The following is a 24,873-nucleotide window of genomic DNA, read 5'->3' on the forward strand; positions in this document are numbered from 1 at the left end:
AACTGTGCCAGCGTTGGTGGCCTGTGATAACTGGCCCTCACGCCTTCTCACTAGAACAGTGCAGCACTGCCGAGGACACACGCGGTACTGTCAAGTGCTGGAGCCATTGCACGTATGCATATGCGCGTGTCACAGGTGGCGGATGCCCGTGAACTCGTTATTGGCGATAGCGAAGGAAACGACACGCAAGGTCCGGTGCCAGCCACTTCCGTAAATCCATCACTGCACTGCTTCGCATATGGTCTAGCTTTAAATGTGTTGCGTGTTGTTTCATAAGGTATAGGTCTTGGTACAGCCTCAGAGCCTGAATATAGTCAAGTGGCTAAAGAAGAGAATTAAGCACGAGAGCCTTAGTGACGAGTCAGAGTCGTCATTTTTTTGTTTTCTAGCTGTTTCTGAAGCCCTCATGGCAAGTATATAAGTGAATATGCCACGCATAAAAAACAGCTGCGTGCGTGCGTGCGTGTGTGTGTGTGTGTGTGTGTGTGCGTGCGTGCGTGCGTGCGTGCGTGAGTGAGTGAGTGAGTGAGTGAGTGAGTGAGTGAGTGAGTGAGTGAGTGAGTGAGTGAGTGAGTGAGTGAGTGAGTGAGTGAGTGAGTGAGTGAGTGAGTGAGTGAGTGAGTGAGTGAGTGAGTGCGTGCGTGCGTGCGTGCGTAAAGGGTGAGGGAGGGAGAGCCAATGAGCGGGCAAAGCTCAAGCAAAGAAATGTAATATTTACTTGTAGACTTACAATTTGATATTATTATTCCATTATTATTAGAAGCCTGTAATATTACAAGCTTGTAATATTACAAGCTTGTAATATTTAATCATAATCGTTAGGGTTTTACGTCCCTAACCCACGATACGATTATGAGGGACGCCGTAGTGAATTAGGGCTCCGGAAGTTTCGACCACCTGGGGTTCTTTAACGTGCACCTGAATCTAAGTACGCGGAGGCTTGTAATATCTACGTGCATGCGTTTAAGCAAGTACGGGATGGTGCTTTACTGGAATGCTCGCACTCTTCGGAAACCCTCATCGCCGTAAGCACATACAGAACATATGTGAAACATCATACCTGCAGTGAAATTCGAGAACAGACGAAATAGTAAAGTCAGCTGTAAGTCCAGCGCTCGTCCAGTGTACTGTGTTCGTGCGCCCTCGTCTTTTTTTGCGCTGTTTTTCCCCGCGGGAACAAGAGATGTTTTTTACGCAGGAAGCCTATCTTAACGAATTAAACATTCTTAACTGCTGTACCGTATTATATATGAAACGACTGTATTTAGACAGTTCACGCCATTAACTACTGTTCCAAGAGGGAAGTGGACGCTCGTTCCAATGAAAGCTTAGTATATCGCTGAAATTACAAACGTATATTTTCCTGTCTTGGGGGTCTGAGAAAATATTGGGCCACCGTCGGTGGCAGTGTAAACAGAGAATCGACCGACGGTGCACTCTGCAGCAAGACGAGGCGCTCTCGGGACCGCGTCGCCAGGGCTGGGGACGCGGCGAAGAAAGCTGGTGCAGCACACCGACGACGGGGTGAGAAAAGCGGTAGCGGCGAGCGAGACGTCGTTTGTCGAGCGCCACGAAAACGACAACGATGGTTGTGATGGCACTCTCCGCGGATTTCCCCGTCATTGTTGTTCTTTTGAGTGATCCTGTTTGGTTTCACACTGCTCTTTTATTTTTCCTGCTCCAAGCCGGCCGGGCGGCATCATTTTTCACGGCCTAATTTGAAGCGCGTTGCCCAGGACATCTGAATCGAGCTGTATGGGTTTGGACCGGCGCCAACCTGGAGCATCCGAGGAGTCAATTCACAAACAACCCGGCACGGTGTCGACGCCTTCGTCTATTGAAGCCAACTTGTGCTGAATTGTTTTTTTTGTCTCTTTTTTATGATATTATTTGCACTCTGATAGGTTTAGTCATACTCTAAAGTTTTATTTGCTACCGTCATCATGAGAATTTCCAACGGCAAGTCAAGCTGGTGCCACGGGTCGATCGACTTCTGAGTCAGTCACTTTTTCCGAAATAACTTTCTTTTATTTTCCTTGTTTGATTTTTTTTATGTCGCTAAGAAGTACTACGGGTCTCCTCACTTGTTCTGATCAGAACAGCGAACGAAAATTCTACTTGCAAACTTTTGAAGGAATATTTCAACGTCCTGTGCGCAGAAATGTCTTTGCGTGCATCCTAATAAAGGATAGTCGATCGCTATAAGCTCATTTCATCATTCGTAAAACTGTAACGACGCTGACATGCATGCATTGACACAGATCATGCGAGACAGTTTGAAGTTTGTGAATGCCCCAATAGCAGGCTAAGCATGTATTAAATCCGCACCATGGCCTCGATCATCATCTTCACTGCGGCCCGTAAGAGCACTGCTGCACTTGCTAAAAATAACCGACCGTATATGATTGCGCGATGAACGCCATTAAGGCGTGCGCACGCATCAGTATCATTTTTCTGCCAACTTCCTCCTCCGCCAATGAAGGGTAGAAAACCATGTACAACATGGTGAACTTACTTGCCTTCCACTCGCCTTCTCTCTCTATTCTTCCCTCTCTGTACGAACTTCACGCCGTGATTTCAACTTCCTTTATAACTTTCTCGTTTTCTATTCTCGTCTCCTAAACTGACTCAACTTATTGGAACAATCAGGCATTATTTAGACTTAATAGTGTACTACTTTTTTTATATAACAAAGAGAAGAAGCAAGACATGCCCATGTCTTTCCGGTAGATTTCCCCTCCTTTAAGTTCGTTAAATCCTTTTCTCTCTTTCTCTCTATCCACGATTGACGATTGAAACCAAATGTTTTTAAAGACTGAAATAGCCTGTCCTATGATGACCTATTTTCTTCCCATGTTCTCATCACTAATGAATAACAACCAGTGGCGGAGCCAGCATTTAATTTCAGGTAGCGGTGGCAGGACTGGGAGGGAGCGTGGAATGATGGATTGAGATTGGAGGGCGCGGACCTCGTCACGCCAACTGTAGCACGAAGTCACACATACTGCACATACAGCAGTTGCATGCGTGTCATCGATCGCGCACTTCTGAAAGAGAACGCACGATGACAGAGTAGAACATTCCCTCGTTCCAACTAATGCTTCAACCCGAAGTAGCGTTATCATGTTTTGTGAAGGCATTAGCACGTTTTCCGTCGCGTGTGTGTGTGTGGGGGGGGGGGGTGTTTGTGTGTGTGTTTGTGTGTGTGCGTGCGTGCGTGCGTGCGTGCCTGGCGCACTGACATTGATGTTGCAAATAACTATAGCGCTTCAAGAAGCGAAGTGTCGTGCAGCAGTCGACGAGCAAATTACAGGATACCGTGCACTTCATACGTTCAGCCAGCCGCGGAAGCCCGATAGATTCCTACCTAGGTCCGCCCATGCACTTCATAAAATTATTTGACCCTCCTCGTGCTATTGATCTTGGGAAGATTGAATTGAGTTCGACCAGTGAAAGACGAAACGAGTGGCTTTTTTAATTTATTTTAACTTCTTACCATTATAGGGCTGCTCGAATAGAGAAACCTTCTCACCAAATCGAATACAGATATACCCCAAGGAAAAAAAGAAAAAGCTTCCTGTTACTGTTTTTTCCGAGTCTTGATTTACCACATAAATAAACTCTCTTTAAAGGCAAACGATAATTCTCTTTCGGAGAGTCACGCCTCCACGACCCTCCGAAAGAGTACAATGATCTCTAAAAGAGAGTTAAAGTGTACCGTTAAAGGGAGTTAAATATGTGACAAGTCAGGACCTACCAAAGAGGGTAACAGTACTTTTTTTCTTCTTTTAAGGTGTACTCGAACATCCTGAACTTCCGCGTAGTGCACTGATTCGTGTTATCGTTCTGATTTTTATATGTAAAAAAGAAAACGAAGAAAAAGAGCATGAAATCATGGTCGTAAACATACGCAGCGCTATTCGGCGGGATCGAGCGCCAATCGATTTGGCGCCACTCGACCCTTTCGTTTCTGTGTGTCCTTCTAAATCTGTCTAACCTAGTGGCGCCAATACGCAATTCATATAACGCAGCTACGCGATTGAGTCCCGCAGTACGGCTATTTGAGGGCACGGCGCATTATATCATGGGAACTAATTTGGCGCGTCAATACATTTGAGTCTGCACCGTCTACGCACCCTCCGCTGCACTGCTACAAATTTCGACACTGTGATCACTGCTCTACAGCTTGCCACGCAGTACAATAGGCAGCCTGATTGATTGATTGATTGATTGATTGATTGATTGATTGATTGATTGATTGATTGATTGATTGATTGATTGATTGATTGATTGATTGATTGATTGATTGATTGATTGATTGATTGATTGATTCGTTTGCAACTTTACTCATCAACTTTTCCCTTGGCTGTCAGATGAACACACGCAAACACCTCATGAACTAAAAAAGTCACAGTTTCGCCGCAAGGGCAAAGCATAAGTACCTCGGCGTGTACATTACAGCAAACCTGAACTGGTCTACTCATATCGAGCACTTAATTAACAAAGCTAATCGCATGTTAGGCTACCTTCGTCGAAACTTTTACCATGTTCCTCCTTCCGTGAAACTCCTCCTTTATAAAACACTAATTAGATCGAAATTGGAATACGCTACACCGGTCTCGGATCCCACCCAAGCAAACTTAATTTATGCTCTAGAAATGGTACAGAATAACTCCGCACGTTTCATTCACTCTAATTACAGCCGCACCGCCAGTATAACTTCCATGAAATCAAACCTTTCCCTCCCATCATTATCATCGCGCAGAAAAGTGTCACGCATTGCCTTGTTTCATAAGACGTATCATCATCCTGCACTACACGATCGCCTCATCCCTGAGCCATCTTATGTATCCCATCGCACAGATCATCGTCATAAAGTCGGACTCCCTTCATGTAATACTGCGCACTTTTATCATTCATTTCTACCCCGAACCTCTCGCGATTGGAATGGCCTTCCCGCGGACGTCGTGAACATTATTCATGATGAACAGTTCCGTAATTCCATAGCTAACATTGTATACTCAGGCTCTTTGTAAACTCACTGTAAATTCACATTTTGCTCTATTGTTTCATGTGCGTTTTCTATTACTTTTTTATTTTTTTTTCGTTCCTTTGTTTCTTGTTTTTTGTGTCAAAGTGTTGTTACCACTCCCCCTCTGTAATGCCTCTGGCCCTGAGGGGTATAATAAAATGAAATGAAATGAAATGAAATGAAATGAATGCGATAGCAAGAAATTAATGCTATACGAAGTGAGGCTCGCCAATGGATACTCTCATTTTTAACAGCGCTCCTGTTGCAAAGGCGGTCGAAGCAGCGAAGGAAACTAGCGTGCTTCAAGTGTCGGGCTGTGACACTTGATAGTTCGCGCTCATCTTCTGTTTGTTCGTTTAGCGGCGTCCCTTGAGCTCGAGTGACTTTCTTACGCTCCGTGACATGAGCGCGGACATCACGGTGAATGGTCGAAACATCCCTCTTCACCTCACCACGAGAAGACCGCGCAAGCAGACAGGGGAAGGGCAAGGTTCTCTCCGCGCAAATATAAGAAGAAACGAGCGAGCTCGCCGACGACTTTTAAATGCACCCGTCGCGCTCCAAGCGCCATCTCACTGGTAATGAAGAAACGCTTATTATCGCCTGCCGTCTCTGAGTCCGTCCAGCCGTAAAGGGTGTGTATATAACGCTCGCCGTTAGCTACGTGAACGATCTGCGTTTCGTGGCGTAGTGGATAGCGCCACTCGCTGCGGAGCAAGAGGTCCCTGGTTCGATTCCGCGCTTCGGAAGCGTTTTTCTGAATTATTTTTCTTTGGGGCTTTTACATATATATACATACTTATACATATACGGTGCATGACGACTGCGACGGCAAACTCCAGCCGAGACTGTCCATATAATTGCTATCGCAATAAAAGCCAATACGTACTCACAAGAACACTCAGAAGGCCATCCTGGAGTGGGCTGAGAGGGTAGCCAAGGCCTACTTCAAGCCGTTCCTCCCCCCAGCCTCTGTCCCATTGCCCTCTTCCCGTTAACCAGGGACAAATAAAGTTGCGCATTCATTCATTCATTCATTCATTCATTCATTCATTCATTCATTCATTCATTCATTCATTCATTCATTCATTCACAAGAACGCGCTTGGAATGAATGCTCGAGAGAAGGGACAAACAGTAAACAAAACACAACTTTCGCTTAGATCGCAGTGTGTGGTGCTCTGAGCGTATGGAGTGCAGTGATCAGTTCGCTGTATTGCATATATAACGAATGCCGTACTGTGTGGTCGACTGGGTAAGGACACACGTGAAAAGAGAGACATTCTTGCAAGGTCTTATAAAAAAGCCACACTCGAATTTTACTTTCGCTCTACGGGCGTGGATTCCACGAGCACTGATATGCAAATCTGCCACGGCGCACGAAACCACCCCTGCACTGCAGCCATCGACAACCCGCGTTTGCATCAGCGTTGCTAGGAGCTCAGTACACCAATATTAACCGAACGACGTTACTATGCAAGCCCGTGACTCGGCATACAGATGAAAAAGTGAGACGCTTGTTCGAGTCTCTCGACGCCTTTGTAGATACTCCTGTTCAGAATTCACTCCAGGCATATTTTTATGAATAAGAGAAAGCAAACGACAAGAAAGATTGACACTACGTTTCTTCGATTCCCAAACAGCTGCGCCTATATGCAGGCAATTCTCTCAGACTTCGTTATGACGCAGCAATCACACATAACTACGAGAACAGGCTGATCAGTAACCGCAACGAAAAAAAGTGCCAAAGATATACTCTCATAGGTTTAATTATACTAACGAATAAAGTAACGAACTTCTCACACGATTCAAAGGTCTAACCCACGTCTTCCGCTTCGTGACTCGTTTTTTTTTTTACTGAATTTAAGGACAGTTAACCACTGGTCTACCTTGATGGCCTTCGTTTGAGTGCAAAAAGAATGGTGCAGCCTGAAAACAAGCGGTAGAAATTGAGAGGACGGCAAGATACGTGACTGTGAAGTTCTGAAGTTTGACTGTATACATAGTGTAGTAAAGAACCTGTTCAAGTTAGGTTGCCTTCAGCGCTTCGAATATTTGTGTGGAACCCGTAGTCACGTACGACTTCAAAGAGAGGAAGCTTCATTCTTGAGTTCAGTCATGCTCATATAAAAAAAAAATCGCGGTAGTCGTCTCCGTGAACAAAGTTTCGCATTCAGTTTCCTCCTACCTTTCGCTCCTCGTCCTCTCTCTCTCTCTCTCTCTTGCTTTCTTCCCATCTAATATCAGCGGAGTGGCTCAGACGGCTGGCAAATCTAACTCTTTCCATCTATCAACACTTTGCAATAAGAAACAGAAAAGGCTTCAACGCCTGCCGCCGCCGCAGCCTGATCCCTTTCGTGATTAGTGCCCAAACTCATTTGAAGTATGTACAGGTATACCCATTAGGCTTCAGTGCCCTCCTGCGATACTCAGCAGATGTTTCAATTAGCAACTTCCCTGCAAGAGCAAGACCATATTGCATATATAGTGCAAAGAAACTTTGCGAGATCATCTAGGGGAGAAGTTTACTTTTTTTATGTTTTCTACTGAAAGCTGGGGAAGATGGCTAAAGACATCGGAGACGCTGAGAGAGTTGGAAAAAACGGAAATGAGGAAAGCTTTCAAGCACGGAGCGTTCGCACTACATGCGAGTGGATCGCTACAAGCCCATTAACACATGCGCCGCAATCAGTTCTGGTGAGCAGTCTTCCATATGGAAGCAAGATTCTCTTTTGAGAGAAGCCGGCGGTTCAGCTGTAGTTGAACATAGCCCCTCTGCACATGCTTCTGCTGCAGTTTTCACAATGGCCGCCTGCCCGTATTTACCAAACACGTGTACAAGATAAAATACGGGAAGAAGTACACAGTACACAAAATTGAGTATTTAGGGAGTATTCCTTCCCATCTACTCAACTTCACCATTGCTATCAGCCTTATGTAGGCTCCCGCTTGTACTCACATATACTTACACATACTTCAACGCGCTGCCATTAAATACGTCAGCTCAATATTTATTTATCAGAGGCGTGAGTTGTGGAGGGAGAGGGGAAGGAGGTCCCTTGACCTCCTCCCCGCAAACTTTTTCACGGGAAGGTATTGATAAAAATATCTCGTGTGAGTATTCTCTTTTAATAAAAAAGGTCCTTGTTGAATTGCAAACTCTGATAACTCGTATTTGAAGGTACGAGATTAAATGTGCTAAGTAGAGCACCGATTATGCGAGATATTGGTGTTGAAGAGCATTGACACTATGGTAGAAAAAGCTAATTATATGCTAACCGACTGATGAGTCGACTCACTCAGACTCACTCAGACTCAGATCGAGCAGTGAATCTGAGTCAGAGTCAGTCCGAGTGAATTATATTTTGGTGAGTCTGAGTCCGAATGAGTCCGCTTGAGAAAAATTATAGTGAGTCTGAGTCCGAGTGAGTCCGGATGAGGAAAAGCTTGGTGAGTCTGAGTCCGAGTGAGCTTTAAGGGCAAGATATGTTTCGTGAGTGAGTCTGAGCGAACTCCGCATTTTTTGCCGACCTATGTTCCTACCACACAACTATGATCGTCATCCACGTCACGTACTTTCCTCGCGTTGTCACCGCGGTCCCGGCACTTCCCAGTCACGAACGACGCGCGCGTTATCGGCGTGACATAGCATTCTTGATAGGAAAGCGACAAGAGCTGGGTTTTCAAGAAAGGAAACGCGAGCAAGCCAGATGACGATTATTGTTGTGTGGCAGAAGTACTCCTCAAATACTCCATTTTTCTTAGAGTGTAAGCCCGTTTACACCCTTAAGGTGTTTTTGCCGTGTCTAACACCCTTACACCCTAGAAAAAGGGTGTTTTCACGTATGAAAACACCCATAACATAGATGTGTTTCCACTATCCTAACACCATTCTCGTGGGGTGTTTCCAATAGCCTAAACACCCTTATCACTGAAAAAACGTGAAAAATAAAATCTACCAGTCAGGGAACATGCTACTACAGATGACATCAGCATAGAAGGTGCACGCACGCGCCAAACCGTACACAAAACAGAGCTTATTGTAAAATACCCCATGGATGGAGCGCTCGCGCGACACAGCCTTACATTGACCATCTGGTATATATATAGCCATAGTATCTTAAGCCGCCGTTCAGTTCCGGTAGGGATATTCCTGTTCCGTATAAATGATCATTAAACATTAAGAGAATAGGCGTAGGTTTGTGTTATGCTTGTAGATAGCCCTAAAAGAGACATATCTTTTAATCCAAACTCGCCTAAGATCCAACGTCTTTTTAATCAGCGGGTCCCAGTTATCATCTGGCATTCTGTGGTATGGGCCATGGGTGTTTCGATAACACATAACACCCTTAACTCCTAAAGGGTGTTTAGTTTAAACACCACCCCCTAAAGGCTACTTCGGGAAGGAAAACACATTTACACCCTAATTTTACAATCGACTGAGAAATAAAGAAGAAGGTGGCTCGCCTTTGAGTCGTCTGAGGCAAATGCACAATGGGCCGTGCAACTTTTTATTTATTTGTTTATTTATTTATGTTGCATTGGACGATCTCATATAATAACCTTATATTTGCATTTCGTGTGTTCTTCCATAAATTTTTTTTCACGGTACTTCTTGGCGCATCTACTTACTCTTATTGACACCGTGCATCTTACACTTCTTTTCCCCGCTTTTTTTTTTTTCTCTTCGTCAATTACGCACCCTTACTCACCCGCTTACACTGCATTGGTGCTTTGCTTTAACCGACAGCTGAGTGAATGAAACACACTTTTCCCTCGTCCATTTTTGTCTCATATGTTGTATGCGCCTGAGCGTTCGCAAGGTAAACACAAGTGCAGAGGCTCAGCGCAGAATAAAACAACAATTAAGAGCACAAAGTGCGGACGTAAGAGGATGAAGGGGAACGGCATTACCGAGCCTCTTTCATAGCACCACGTCAACAAGCTGGAACTGCAGGTCCCATTGAAGCGCAGGAAAAGCTCAATCATGACGTGTGCAAAGACGTGACGGCGAAGCAGATTGCGACAGCTCTTTTCATTGACAGCTGCGGCGCAACCCAACCCTGTGTGGCCCACCGTGGCCGCGTAGTTAATGTCTGCAGCCTGGTTTCGTTAGAGCTTCAGCGTACGTGGCTCTGTGGTAACGGAACTCTATGATTTGCCAGGCTGCTCACGGCCTCAATTTTCTGGCTAGTCTGTAAATGCCTGAGAGAACGGCAGTTCTTCATTCGGCCTCGCGGCGAAATTTCGGACCCGTAAAGCGGATGTAGTTATTGAGAATGTGTCAGAATTGCACTTATGTACGACCGGACTTCCAACAGTAGAGATTTGCGCCGGTTAACTTGGGGGAGGCGAAGGTGGCAGCTTCGCCTCACCCAAGGGGTTATCCAGGTTCTCTCCTTCGCACTTCAATGTATCTGTATGACCCAGGGTTAGAACCTCGGAAGCAGTGGCACATGTTAAGCTCCTAATGCGCTGTCGGTTATCCGTATGCGATTGCGACGCCATGTCCTTTCGTTTAATCCGCCACTCGGTCCACGCCCCAAGAGTACTCGTACAGAAGTTCTCGAAATGTTTCAATAACGCTCGAATCCAAACCTCCCGACGGGATCTCTCGTCTCGTTGGTCTAATTAGACTTCCGTCTGGGTAAAACAACCTAACTTCTATTATCCGGTGATCACTCTGGTAATCCACTCCTAAGTGCAATTGGTCTTTTAGGATCTCGTGGAAGCAGCTGTGTTGGCTCAGGATTGTTAGGCTTAGTGAATCCCACTTTGAATTGTCTTAATCCCAGTGAAATTGGACGAAGACACAGATTGCCGCCGGTGCGGACCGAACCCACATCATTCGAGTGTGGGATGTGGGCTCCACTCCCACCGGCGGCAATGTTGTTCCTTCGTCCACATTAATTTATTTTCCTTTATGTCTTAGTACTATGCCTCAATTAGGAACTACGAATAATGCCGGTCATGTTTTTCTTGACTTCATTATTGGTTGGTTTCGTTAGGTTGAGTCTAGGAAAGACACTGGCCCCACGATCCATTGCACTTCTTTCGTATTCTATTGGTAGAACTTTTGACGCACTGTCCAGATCAGTGCAAGAAACTGCGGTCAAGATTTGTCGTCTTGACCTAATTTAAACTGCCACACCACCCATGTGTAAATATGCGTACTGAGTACACGTCTGAAATACCACGTAAACAAGAGAAATCAGTAATATCTTCCCCATTTTCTTAGCTGCTCTTCGTGTCACAGCTGTGTTCATTTTTGTCTTGAAAACGCGCAATTGTCAACACAGACATGCATATCAAGAAACAGAGCACATCTTGCGAGCCACGCCGCGTCACATTAGCGGTGTGACAGTGGTCCGTGGTCATTAGTGTCTTTAAGTGGGGTGGAAGCTCAAGTCTCTTCTCTGTCCTGAGCACCGTCTAGGTCGTGGTGGTTACAAAGTCTCCATTATGTGTCAGTTGTCTAACTGCTCTCCTTGGTCAACGCTGCGAGTACGGTGTGCTAGGCAGAGATAAGGGTGTGGATCCGCGGCGAGTTCACCTACCCTCGACATCCAGTTCCCACTAACGCCGCCTTGTTCTAGCTGCTTCAGAACAAACTGTTTCTAGCCCTTGTGTTCTTAGACCAGCGTCATCTTTTTTTACATAGAGTATTAATAGTGAGCAGGCTTATCCTTAAAGCTTCTGCAGATGGGTAAACTTTACCTGCATTGTTTGTGTTGACACACGTCCACGAGTAATTAATTATAGCTGTAACACCCCAGAGTGCGAAGACAGGTTGCGTTAACTAAAACCTAGGAGGAGCACATAGAAATCTGTAGATAGGATAGATAATCTTTAATGAAAATCCCGGAGAGGTTAGCCAGGTTTGCCGCCTGGCTTGCTACTCCAGGTGTCGGGTGATGACTATGGCATATTCAATGATCACATATACACACAAATAGTACGTACAGTCACAAACGCACATATATACATAAATAGACCATACACAGATGTGTCTAAGTTCTCTCCTATATTGAACAAAGAAAGGGTTTCAATTGAAGTTAAATTCTGGTGTTTTACGGGTCAAAACCACAGTATGCACTTACGTACGATGGTTACATTATAGCAGATATTTTAACGTGATATGACCATCAGACATATCAAAGTAATTTTCAAAAAAACGAAACTGGATTGTACGAACACCGGAAAAATATGTTAAACAACGTAAGTTGCATTTCTTTAGCGACATTAAAATATTTTTACTTATGCTGCCCGCTACATTCTTATAAAGAATTTCGCAACAAAATCAAGATTTGTTTGACATTACTATTAAAATATCATTATTCGGCATCTTCCTGCTTCGTCGAAAGTATTCAAGTAAAAATCTGCTGTTGAATGGCCCCGCTGAAATAGAGAAACGAGCTTTTGGAACGATGCATGCGCACATCTGAGTACATGGAACACTTTTAGCAAACCACGTTTTCAAGCACTTTGCTTAAACAGTGCGGACTGAAAACGGTGCAATTTTCATTATTCAAGTTAATTTAAAGCACGATTACTACGGGCCAAAATCAATATCTGGTCATGAGGCACCGACATCTTAGCGAGAAAGAAAGCGCTAACGTCGTTTTGAAGACTAATTAAACTGACTTCGACTAAGCAATATCCCTTCTGCATTAAAATAAAGTGAGAGAACATCAATAAATTAGGTTGGCGAGCTTACAGCGCCTTTAATGCTCAAATATATTTCACAGCTAATTGCAGATTATTGAGAATTTCCTTATTTTAAGGAGAAACCTTAAGATGCCTCATCAAACGTGAAAAGTGACCGTCGGCGTCGTCAAAACGAACTGGGCAAAAATTCACGTGCTCGGAAATTACAGCTTCATGACGTCCGTATGTGACGTCATCCTAGCGACAAAAATCGTTAAAATTTCTGATGTCGTTATGAGATTATTATGACGGACGTCAGGAGACGTCAGGAGTGCAATGACGTCACGTAATGACGTCATTGCACTAAAACATCGCATGGTCAAAGGTGGGCCGATCCTGGAGTCGATGTATTTGATCCCAGAGGACCAGAACAAGAAGATAGCTTCCGCCTTCGAGTCGCCTCAGGCGAATGCGTAAGGGACCCTGTGATTTTTTTCTTATGTTTCTTTTGAGCCAAGCGCAGGACGTTCCCCAGTCAGCTGCGAAATCACCAACACCTTGCGAAAGCCCCAGTCGCCGGCTTCTCCTTCACGTGCTCCCGGATCACCAACGCGTGAAGCGATATACGGGACCTAATTGAAACATGAATGCAGCATAGCGGGCTGCACCATTATGCGCCCCTGCGCCAGAATCACGCAGCTCCCTCTCTAAATTATTAACGTGGATATCCCGAAGGGACACCTCAAGCGACTCCCCCCCCCCCTTCTTGTCCTTACTATCTTAATCACTAACTCCACGCGGAAGAATTCTGTTTCTAGCTTCCCTTTCCGTTTGACTCTCCACCGACAGCCAGACAGCCTCCAGTTTTTCACCCGTTGGATTATTCATTACAGGAGTGACGGGGGAATCAGTGATGGACCCGATATCGCGCCCATGAATACAAATGACGTGCTTACGAAGTTGTCCGATGCTACAGAGAAGACACACGAGAGACGCTAACGAAAGTGCCGTGCATGATGTCTTAGAAGAAGAAAGAACGAAAGGAAGCACGGGAAACAGGCGAACAATGGGATTACGAAGACCTCCTCTGACAGGTCGGCTGGTGCGAACAACGTCCATAGAGAAGAGTATCTGCCAACTGCTCCGGCGTCGTCTTTGAGATAGAGTCGGCCCGGCGTATACAGGCCCTTTTCGCAAGTTTAATTAAAGACGTCCTCATAACGCCGCGTCATCCGGCTACCAGGAGTGCCGTCTGCCTCTCCGTACGCTTTGCAGACTTAAAAGGCTCGCGCGAGCGTACAGAATGGCTTCGCGACTATACAGAATGGAACACGGCAAGAAGTAGAGATTAAATCTGGGGAAAAGTGCTCTGCCGCCTAATTTTGGAACAACGGCTTACAAGGACTCGGGTTCGCTGAGGGTGCATTAATGAATAATGATAGGGCCAAATCCTCCCGCCCTCTTGCACTCGGCGAGAGAAGGCCGAGCGAGCGAATGAGCGGGCCGGCGAAAAAGACCTGAAATGGGAATGGCGGACAGCTAGAACGGCTAGGCCATGTCGTTTCGGCTGTACAGAATTGCGCTCTTTCCGGGAGTCTGCCTCTCTTGAGATGATGTTTTTTTTTTTTCTTCTTTGGAACACTGACTGAAGTTGCGTAATCTTTTGCAAGCAGTATCAAGAAAAACGAAACGTATGGTTTCATGAGGACGACCGTACGTTAACACGCTTGATTATGCAACATTTGTCCCTTTGGAGCTAAAAGCTATGCATGTAGCTCCGTTTGAATAAGATCTTTGTTTTGAAATAAAAGAAAGAAGATATAAGTAATGATTAGACATAACTACAAAAATACACGGTCACCTTAAAAATTACCAATTGATTCACGGATTGGTCCTTTTTTGTCGACCACTTAGCATTACTTAAATTGCGTGCGAACGGACGATTAAAAGAAATCCCGCTATATAGACGCAAGAAAGCCAAGCTGGGTGCATATATTTTTACCCATTACAGTCGAAGGCGTATAAAGAAAGTAGCCCTAAATAAATGTTTTTATTGAATGCTCAGGCATGTAAAAGCTCTGTTCCGCCGCACTATAGCCCTGCAGCAGTTATTCATTTTAAGAGCTAGTGCATTCACAGTTTATATAAATTTTCTTTCGTTAGAACAAAGATGGCTATTCGAGCGTTGGCGTGTTCCTGAAGATACAGTTGGGGCATTGCTTAACATTGATCTTTTGAAATAGTACAAATCAGTCAAAAGTAGCCGACAATGGGCACATGACGACAATAGCACAAATACATTTAAACATAACACACAATTTTCTCTGCGCCCTTTTGAAAATCTGGAGTTGAAGTGAATGCCCAGCGTTCTATGGAGGCATTTAATACGCGCTCTTCGGCCTGAGCAGGCCCTTGCTTCATAAGACACTGCATACGATAATCGCCATCTTAGTCACGCCGTTCAGAGCCCTTACTTTCAACAGTGACACACGCACGAAACCCCCTGGTGAACATTCGGCTGCGGGACTTCGCATTTTGACTTCCGTCTTCCTATGGCCTTGTTACCACCCGTGGGACTGCTACCCAGGTGTCATTAAGTTCTCCGCGCAAGCTTCTAAACTCTGCAGGGCCTACTTATCGAATAAACACACCTTGTGGGAGTGTGCCGCAGGTCCACCTTCAGAAACAAAATCATTTGAAAAGTTCTACGGAACAGGTGTCCTGGCTGCCAAGAGCTAACTTGTGCCTCATTAACATCAGAAAAATATCTGACGGTTGCTTGTTGAGCAGTCAAGAACACGATGGAGCACGATGGGCCGAGACGGATAAGTCTACCAGAAAGTACAGCGCAGTGCTTTACTTCCCTTGAGAGTGGTAAATGTTACGTTTTAACGCGATAGCGTTAAAGAGCTCGTTTCACAGAAATTCAGGTGTCGGCGTCGGTGTCGGCGTCATTGGTTGTGAGCGAAAAATCATCACCTTGTCCATGATCGAAAAATCGAGAAAGATGCAAGCAAAATAAATAATAATAATATTCGATTTGAATGAGAATCGAACACAGGCCGTCTGCGTGGCAAGCAGGTGTTCCACCACACAGCTATGTTATTGCTTGAAACTGCTTCAGAAAAAAATAAACACTATATGAATGTCATCTAGTGGAAGAGTCAAGGAGTCTCCTTAACGCATATAATATTGCGTGGAAGAAGCGTAGAATCGCGCCAGGGGTCAAACCATGGGAATTGCGCAACGAGTGGGTGTTTTAGAGGCCCACCCATTACAAAGCGCTCAGACATATTTAATCATCATCATCAGCAAAAGCATAAACAAAGTGAGCAGCTGCGTAGGTTCGCGTGTTGCCTTACGGACGCGTAGATGGGTCCTTCGCTGATTCGCAAAAGGAAGAATTAAGGCGTAGTGGGCACTTAACAACTGTGCTTGCAGTAGGCATTCTAGGATAGTTTGAAACATCCAATGTTGCGCGCCCGGTCTTTCATTTCCTTACGCCACGGTTGAGGCATGCACGGAGAACTGAAGCAGGCTAGCAATTGAGAAGGCGATGCGCACGGGGCCCGATTACGCTATCGCGTTCTACTCTAGAAGGCGGAGCTCAAGCGTCCCCCATTTTTTTTCCTTTCTACACACTTTCCGTGCTTTTCTCTTCCAACCTTAGCGACTACGAGTCATTTGTTCTTTTCTACGCATTTTCATAATTGCCGTGAAAGTATGGCTCCCATGCTAATATAATAATTGATTTGGATTTTATTGAAAAAAGAAACGCAAATCATGTCCACTAACCATCGAGCCAATTCAGAAACCTCAAATTGACATAATCAAGGAAACAGTAGTGATGAGCCGCAACCAACTCACGAATAAAAAGAAGCTTTCTTTCAAAACTGAACGTGCTGTAGAGTGAAAGACCAGTGGAATCCCAGTGCCCGGATGTGAGCACCGGAAAGTGACTTAACACCTATGTAATAATAGAATGAGAGACATTTTTTAAAAAAACTTATCTCAGCAGTAGCTTTTAAGAAAACACCAACTGTAGTTCGTTATGCGGATACACCACCAAAACAATGATAATAATGAAGAATAGAAAAACAACCTTTTGTGTACATGAGTATGAAACAAGACTAAAGCGACCATATCGTGGGCTTCTGTGCAATAATATGACGACATTCTTTTCACGTAATTATGTCATCACACACAAGGTGATCACATGATTATTGATGCGGCTAAGAAACAATTGTGAATACAATTAAGAAAACATGAAAACGATATGATAGGCCAGTTTATTCCTGCGCGGAAATGGAATAGCTTCTTTTTCTAAACCTGGCGTGAAGAGGATAAAAAAAAATAAGGGAAAACATTCAAACGCAGAAAAGTGTAAAATATATTCGAAAGGCATTATTTTACTGAATAGTAAGGTACGAGAAGTAACACAGCTGCATTTACAAAGCCGGCGTCAGAAAATCAAGCAAGTACAGAAACGCATACGTACCACTAGCCGCGGTTGTTGGCTCGAGAAACAGCAGAATGCAGCAAAGCACGGCCGCCGAGTAAAGTACATCCACCATCCCTAATATCCACACAAATTTCGGCATCGTTCTTCTTTCGATTCGCGAGGTCGGTTGTGCCCAGTTTGTTGCAGTCCGGAAATGGTTCCCTCAAGAAAAAGAACTGAATTTCCAGCAGCGCATCACACGCGCAACCCTGAGATAAAAGCGCGAACGTCAGGCGCGAAAGCTAAAATATATGTGGCCAACAACTGCGTCTGTCTTTGTTTTTCTCTCTTTAGTCAAGCAGCCGATAATTATTATTTCAAACTTCAAACTTTTTTTCTTGAAGTATTAGTGTAGTTTAGCCAAAGTTCGTGGGCTAAAAAAGTTTATGACAACTAGAATTAACCTTGATTTGTCTTTCTCAAGGCAAAGAGTCTGCGAGTTGAAAAAAAGAGAGCTACCTGAGATTCTCACGGCTTAGCATTTAGCCACAGTCCAGCTAGGAAATAGTTTTATCGTTGCGGAAACTGAGCCAATCAAGTTCTTCCCACTCGCCACGGCTGCCGGATCCCTGCGCGGAACGTCAACGGAGCTTTGCGAGGCGGGAGCGACAGCCGAAGCGTGGCGGTCGCGGACACGAGTGCGAGAATTTCGCCGGTGAGGCGAAGCGCGGTTGTACGGAGGCCGAAGAGGAAACGCGTACATGGGGAAAGAGATTCAGTGGAGCCGGGAAGGACTGGACGGGAGAGAGGGCAGCGAGCGCTTCCCGAATTGGCGACGCCAGCGCCATCTGACAGCCACGCGGAGAGGTCCGAAAGGAAAGACGCGATGACGACCGAATGAGAGGGAGAGGCGGCGAAAAAATATTGGTACAAGGGCGCGTACGGAGACGACGGTAGTATAAATTGTTTCGCGTTTGGGCGGCGCTCCGAAAACGTTTTGCGACAGACGGTGCGGAAAGCCGATTGGTTAATCGTGTTGTTCCTAAACTGTATCGAAATGTATCTGAAAGGATCAAATATTGGGAGAAAAAAAAACGATTGCGTTTGAATTATCGTTTACTAATATCGAATGCGTGTCGCAGACGCTGCCGACGTGTAAGTGAGGGAGAGTACTTCATTCTGTTCTGCCAAAAAAAAAAAAAAGAAAACAAAGGGGGACAGCATGCTCGGAATTAAAAAAATACATACAAACATAAAGAACAATAAACAGATTTATGAAGAATGCTCATAAATTGTTCATACACCGTTCTAGAGCACGCGATATCTGCATGATTGACCGCAAGCTACATATGGCACGGTTAAGGAGCCGTTTAGATTGACCTGTTAACCGGATTAGATTTCTACTAGTTATTGTGTAGGAAATGCTGGAAACAAGTTACTACAGAAATGAGCAGGTTAGCCACTGCGTACAGTGGATTTAGCTGTAAAAAAAAAGAGGGTGGGGGGAGGGGGAAAGACAAGAAGTGGATGTATTTATCGCTTTCTTCAATGCGCATGATTTAAAAAGAAACATCGCTGATGACATCAAAATAAACAGCTCTCTAGCAAACAATAAATGTTTCTTCGACTGCACTGGCCTCCTGTGCGAAGCTGGGCAAAAGAATACCTTAGGGCAAAAATAAGGAAAGAGAATAAATATGAGGGTCAGTTTTGACGCAACAGTGTTAAAGAGCTCGTTTCTCAGCCATTCCGGTGTCGGCGTCGTTGGTAGTGAGCGAAAACTTCGCGTTGTCCGCGAGCCAAAGTTTGATATAGATGCGAATAAATAAATAAATAAATAAATAAATAAATAAATAAATAAATAAATAAATAAATAAATAAATAAATAAATAAATAAATAAATAAATAAATAAATAAAATATTCGGTGTGAGAGACAATCATACCCAGGCCATCTTCGCGAAAACAGGTGTTCTAACACAGACCCACGCCAGTGCTTGCATCTGCTTGGGAAAAAAAAACCTATACGAATGTCATGTACTGGGAGTAGTCCCCTTGACGCATGTAATATTGCGTGGCGGAAGCGTGGAAACGCACCAGGCGTCAAGACATGTGAATTGCGCAACGAGTGGCTGCCTACCCATTGTAAAGCACTCAGGCATAATTAATCATAATTATCAGCAGCAGCATCAAAAGTGTGAAGCTGCGCAGGTGCGCGTGACACCTTACGGAGACATAGTGGGTATACTTCACCAATTCGCCAAATGAAGAATTATGGCGTGGTTGGCACCTAACAACTGTACTTGCAGTAGACATTCTAGGATAGTTTGAAACGGCCATTGTTACACGCACAGTCGTTCCTTTCATTGCGGCTCGGTTAAGGTGTCCACGAAGCGAAGCCAGGCTAGCAAGTGGGAAGGCGATGCGCACGGGGCCCGATTACGCTATCGCATTGTACTCATGAAGGCGAAGCTCAAGCGTCCTCGGAGTTCTTTAATAGGGAATGCAAGTTTTGTGAAAAATAAGAAACTAAAGCTACTTAAGACTTCTGTCTTTTTGTCGTATCTGACGCGTCCTGTTCTGAACTTCGTGTCTGTAAAATTAAGTCAGCTGATTCAATTGCTTCTCGGTAAGCCTCAATTGGACGTGCACATATAGTAATAAGGGCACATGCAGGGAAGGCCTCGTGTACGGCAACGCTGAACTTAAAGTCACAGAAACCGAAGTTCAATTGCCCCGAATTTTTCTGTTTCCTTTCTCATTTCTCCTTGTTCCCTGCATTCAACGCTTTTTGCAGCTTCATTCATCACTCGTCTCGGCAAGATCTGAATAGGCCGGTAAATGAAGCGGAACCTTCGGGCTGTTCCAATCATGAAGAGCTTCCAGTATGCTGGCCTGAGGGTCTTTATTATGGTTGGCGTTCGCGTCTGCCTCTAAATTCATCATATGCCTCCCTGAATCCTTGTTCACAGTTTTGTGTTTTGGGTCCCCTTACCCACCGTGCCGTCTGGAGCAGAAAACTGGATATTCTAGTGATTAACCTACTTCGGCTGCGGCGGCTGCATTTCGATGGAGGCGAAACGCTAGAAGCCCGTATACTTAAATTTAGGAGCAGTTAAAAGAACCCCAAGTGATACAAATTTCGGAAGCCCTCTACAACAGCGTTCCTCGTAAACATAGGTGGTTTTGTGACGTAAAAACCCAAAAATTATTGTATATTATTACTAGTTAACCTGTCGTCCTTTTATCCTTCCGATATCTCTGCCTTTCTGTCTCCCATCGGGCAGCTATAAGAGACAGAATATATTTGAAACTTTTCAACATTCATTGCCAAACCACAATACAGCTTACTCCAGGACATGAGAAAAAAAAGAGCCCCCACAGGTAGCATATTTGCTTTTTTTCGCTACGCCCTTGAGAGCTTAGAAAATGTGTTCTCATTCTGTTTGTCTCCCGGTTCGTGACTGACGCTGTCTTGCCTGTAACGGTGGCGCACTACAACCAAAAGAGGACGTCGTTACAGGCGTTTACAATGGCGCCTTGGGTCGGTTTGAGCAAACTTGCTTCTTGTTTATGTTTATTTGTCACGTACGAAAACGTTCTCTGTTCTGCACTGACCAGTGGGGTAATGCAAATTTCTTCTACAATGGCCAAGTGCCCTAATAGATCGCCTTGCTGGGCGAGTTGATTCATGGTCATAAAATAAATATATATTTTCACAATCATACCTATATTTTCGACAATTTTTTTAAAATAAACCAGGAGGTAGCGAGCGCTCATCCCGTCTTTTTTTTTACGTTCTGCGTTTATTTTATCATTGTGTGCAATAACATTTATTCTGTAGCTGAGGCGGTGGCTGGTCAGCAGCATTGATAACCATGTAAGCTGTATAACACCCTCTATTGACTCTCTCTCTTATATATATATATATATATATATATATATATATATATATATATATATATATATATATATATATATATATATATATATATATATATATATATATATATTTGGTCTCCGAGATAATGGACGGCCCCCAAGAGTGTAAGCCGGAAGCAGGGTTCGGTGAGGTGCAGTGGTCACTTGCGGGGTCGGCCGAAGGCGTCTTCAGGGGCAATCATTCTGTAATCTGGCGGAGGAGCGGGAACACGGTAGAATGATACTGCATCCTCGAAACCCCGAGCGATCTTTCTTTTGACGTCCCCTCGATCGGCCCTGAAGGTCATAAAATTCGCATCCATCGGCGGAGTACACGCTGCTTGTAAATCCAGAACCGTGAGCATTCTTCGCAGTCGACTGCCGGAAGGCAACGCAAATTACATGGTGTCTCAGAATGTACATGATGCAAAAATGCTGCCGCTCTCATATATCATACTGTCCAAGCTAGCAATCTTGTTGACCAAAGCTACATATTCTAGCCAACTTCTTCGGCTACTGTTTTTATCTTTGTCTGTTGGCACCACAGCTGCAGTAATAGTTTTCGGCGTAGAATAAACTACCAGTTAAGATTTACTACCGTGAAGACCATGTCTAGTCACTCGTTTCGGATGACCATAAAACTCAATGATTTATGGGAGCACGTCTACCGGTTATAAAGATACATGTTTTACTGTATACCGGAGAATAAGAGTCGCAGTTCGAATCATAAACGTGCCAGTGCATTTCACACTGCGGGCTGATATTAGTTCTAAGAACAGTTGTGATCATGCAGCGAAGTTACGAAGCCTGAAACGATGTTTTATTTGGACGCACCGTAAATTTCCACCGTAAAATTCCACCATCTGGTGTCCTTCAACGTGCTCTGACATCGCACAGAACACGGGCCTCTACCATTTCGTCTCCACCAAGATGCAGCCGCCGCGGCCGGGAGCAAACCCGCGACCTTCGGGTCTACAGCCGACCGAGGCGTACGGGTGAAAAAATGGAGGGGGAGCGGGCTGTCACGCGTACGTGTCGTGATTTTGGCTGGTGGAAGTACGTAGCTTCCCCGATACAAGTTTTATGCGAGATTCTGTCGGCTGCGTAGGGGTAAAAAATGTACGCAGAGGTGGAATTCTGAAACCGACCAAAACGGGCAATTTCGTTGCATCGCCCAAAATCTATTTTAACGTGACCTCCGCAAAGCTAGATTTGAACGTTTGTAGCTAGGTTGAGTAAGTGAGATGTTCGTCCATGTTTATTTACGCTTATATTGAAATACTCCAAGACTGTGAGTTTATGTGCTGCCTCGCCTTCGCCCAGAATGAAAGCTCGCATTCCACACAATGCACGAGCAAACTAGTATCCCGAGTAGGTGTATACACTGACACGAAATAATGTATGTAACGACAGCAAGCAGCCGATTCGCGCATCTGCTTACTTTAGTGTTGTAGGCCTGCAGGCAGTTCCGCTTCCACCCGCATTTTGTACAGGCCTGCCTCTTTTTTTCTAACCGAGATTTTTCGCGATGCTTCTCACGGCGAAACTAGCCTCCAGCATGGTCAGCCTTTTTTCTTGTATTCAGCCCCTTGTTGGGCCTTTTTCACTTACCAAGGCAATCTATTGATTTTGCTTCTTTCGTTTTCGCGGCGTCTGTTCTCACGCGCCTCGCCACCCCGAGACGCACGTCTCGTCTGGCCCCGTTTTTTCCTATCGTGGTTCCACTCACGAAACCCATTAGCGCTAACGACCAGCGTGCTCAAAGTCTCCAGAGAACATTCGCAAACGACGGCGCATTCTCCTTTTTCTGTTTGTTTGTTTGTTTGTTTGTTTGTTTTTGTCACTTCTAACTGAAAGGCTCTTCGATGGTCACCGAAACTATAGGAACGAAGAGAATTGTTCGGGCAAGAACGATTGAAAACGAGCTCCCAAGTTACCTTTATTCAATGAGTTTGCCACGTCGCTTTACTTGTGCGTCCTGAACTCTGGATTGCCTAATACGACATTACAGACTAAAGCAATAGCGTAGTTAACAGAATAAATATCGTCCAGTCTTTGCAGGAATAAGTTATCTGCGAATTGGCCGCATCAGAAGGAAATTCGCTGTCATATAAACGTCGTGGAAAGAAAAGTTTGTGAATGGAATGTTTTTATTCCTCTGGTGACTGCGCCGGCCCTTCCTCTTTCAGTGAAGAAAATTGCCATTGGAATGGTAGAACCTACTTTTGCTGGAGGCTCTGCGAGCATGCTTAACTTTCATTCATTCATTCATTCATTCATTCATTCATTCATTCATTCATTCATTCATTCATTTGTTTTCTTTTCTTCTTTTGCGTTCCTATAAGAGGGTGTATCCGAAGTGCAAAGCACAATAGTACACCTTTATTTAGCTATGTGATAAACTATGTGCATGAACACTTGTACCATTGTTAAAGCAATAAGATTACTAGACGGGTCATTGCTTAAAAAAAATAAAGAAAAAAAAAAGCTCGAGAATGTGTCACATGTTGCTCTTTTAAAATCAACAGAATATTTGTGAAGCATTTACTATTTTCATCAAATTAAGTTAAACATAAGCCTATTTTACAAGCCCCTCTAAGAGTGATGATCATATATGGTGTATTATGACGAAAGGGCCAGTTGGGACCAAAGAGCATGAGGCTTCTAGACTGAGAATTGCTATCTTATGAGCTATAGTACGGAACAGTGTCTTTCGTTTGTGTTTTGAGATCACCGTTTAACCTTCTGTTTGTTTTGTTGCAAGCGACCTCGTATTTCAGCCTCGACTACTCCGGTTATATTAAGACTCTTAAGCTGACGGAACAGTAAAGTTCGCTTCAACCTGAAAATGAACGAAGCATTTGTATAGACACCAACGCAACAGTAATCAGTTCTCCCAAAACCCTTAATCAGTTTCGACACCTGGAAACAATATAGCGTGTGCGTGTGGGCGCTTTATTGCAATGTGAACTCCTGCAAGCGGACCGTAAATTACAGTGATGACGACAATGCGTAAACTTTATTTTGGTCCGCACCACCCATGTTATTTTTTTTATCTTGTTTCAGTTTTCTATATGTTTTTTTTTTAGTTGCTCGTTTTTTATTTTGGGTAATCACTTTTCTTGTTTTCTTTTTTTCGCTGCAGAACTTATAGAAATGGAATAGCCGAGATAATATAAACCTCAAACTCCCCACAGCAAGCCAGTTAATACAAAACAGAACCGAAGAAAAATCTTAGTCCACCCAAGTGTAACAAAAGGCAAGTACTTGTACTGAATTACCTTTTTTTGTTGTAGGTAGGCATTTTCAAGAGTTAAATACATCGCTACTCATTCAAACAACACTATGAACTATCATTTTCACTTATGTTAATCACATTTCTCGAAAGAGCCCTAAGAGCTATTCCCATCCGAATAAAAAAATAACCGATCTTTTTTTTTCTTAGGTGTTAGAGTCAGAGTAATTAAACCGTTCAAGATTCTCGTGAACCATAGACACGGTTATTCAAAGCACCGCCATGTTTACGCGCACGTTGGCAAACGCACGTACAAGGCTATATACACAACGCGTCAAACATTAACGACAAGCGTGACTGCGCATCACAATTTTTGACGCGATCTTAGCCTAAACGCAAATTTCGGCGGGCACCGCTACATGGCACACCGCTTGGAGTTACGCTGGAATAGATCATTAGGACGCACTCGTGCATGTCTATGCGTCTCATACAGCCTAGAGCCTTGGAAGAAGGGCCCCACCCGCACTGAACCACTTTTAAAGACGATAGTCTTTCTTGGGATACTTAAACGGAGAAATTTTGGTCTGTCTGTCTTTCTGT

The 24,873-nt window shown here is 44.4% G+C and overlaps 1 protein-coding gene across 1 annotated transcript in view; it reads right to left on the reverse strand.

Annotated features, from left to right (window-relative positions):
- Window positions 1-17,252, reverse strand: part of LOC119376067 (synaptogenesis protein syg-2-like) — a gene marked incomplete at its 3' end in the record, with an annotated part of 36,525 nt that extends 19,273 nt beyond the window's left edge. Inside the window, 1 exon segment of the mRNA XM_037646045.2 lies at window positions 17,177-17,252. Coding sequence (XP_037501973.2) covers window positions 17,177-17,252 — 76 coding nt within the window.
- Window positions 17,253-24,873: the final 7,621 nt, after the last annotated feature.

The sequence above is a fragment of the Rhipicephalus sanguineus genome, unplaced genomic scaffold, assembly GCF_013339695.2.
Source record: "Rhipicephalus sanguineus isolate Rsan-2018 unplaced genomic scaffold, BIME_Rsan_1.4 Seq1079, whole genome shotgun sequence".
Classification (NCBI taxonomy): domain Eukaryota; kingdom Metazoa; phylum Arthropoda; class Arachnida; order Ixodida; family Ixodidae; genus Rhipicephalus; species Rhipicephalus sanguineus.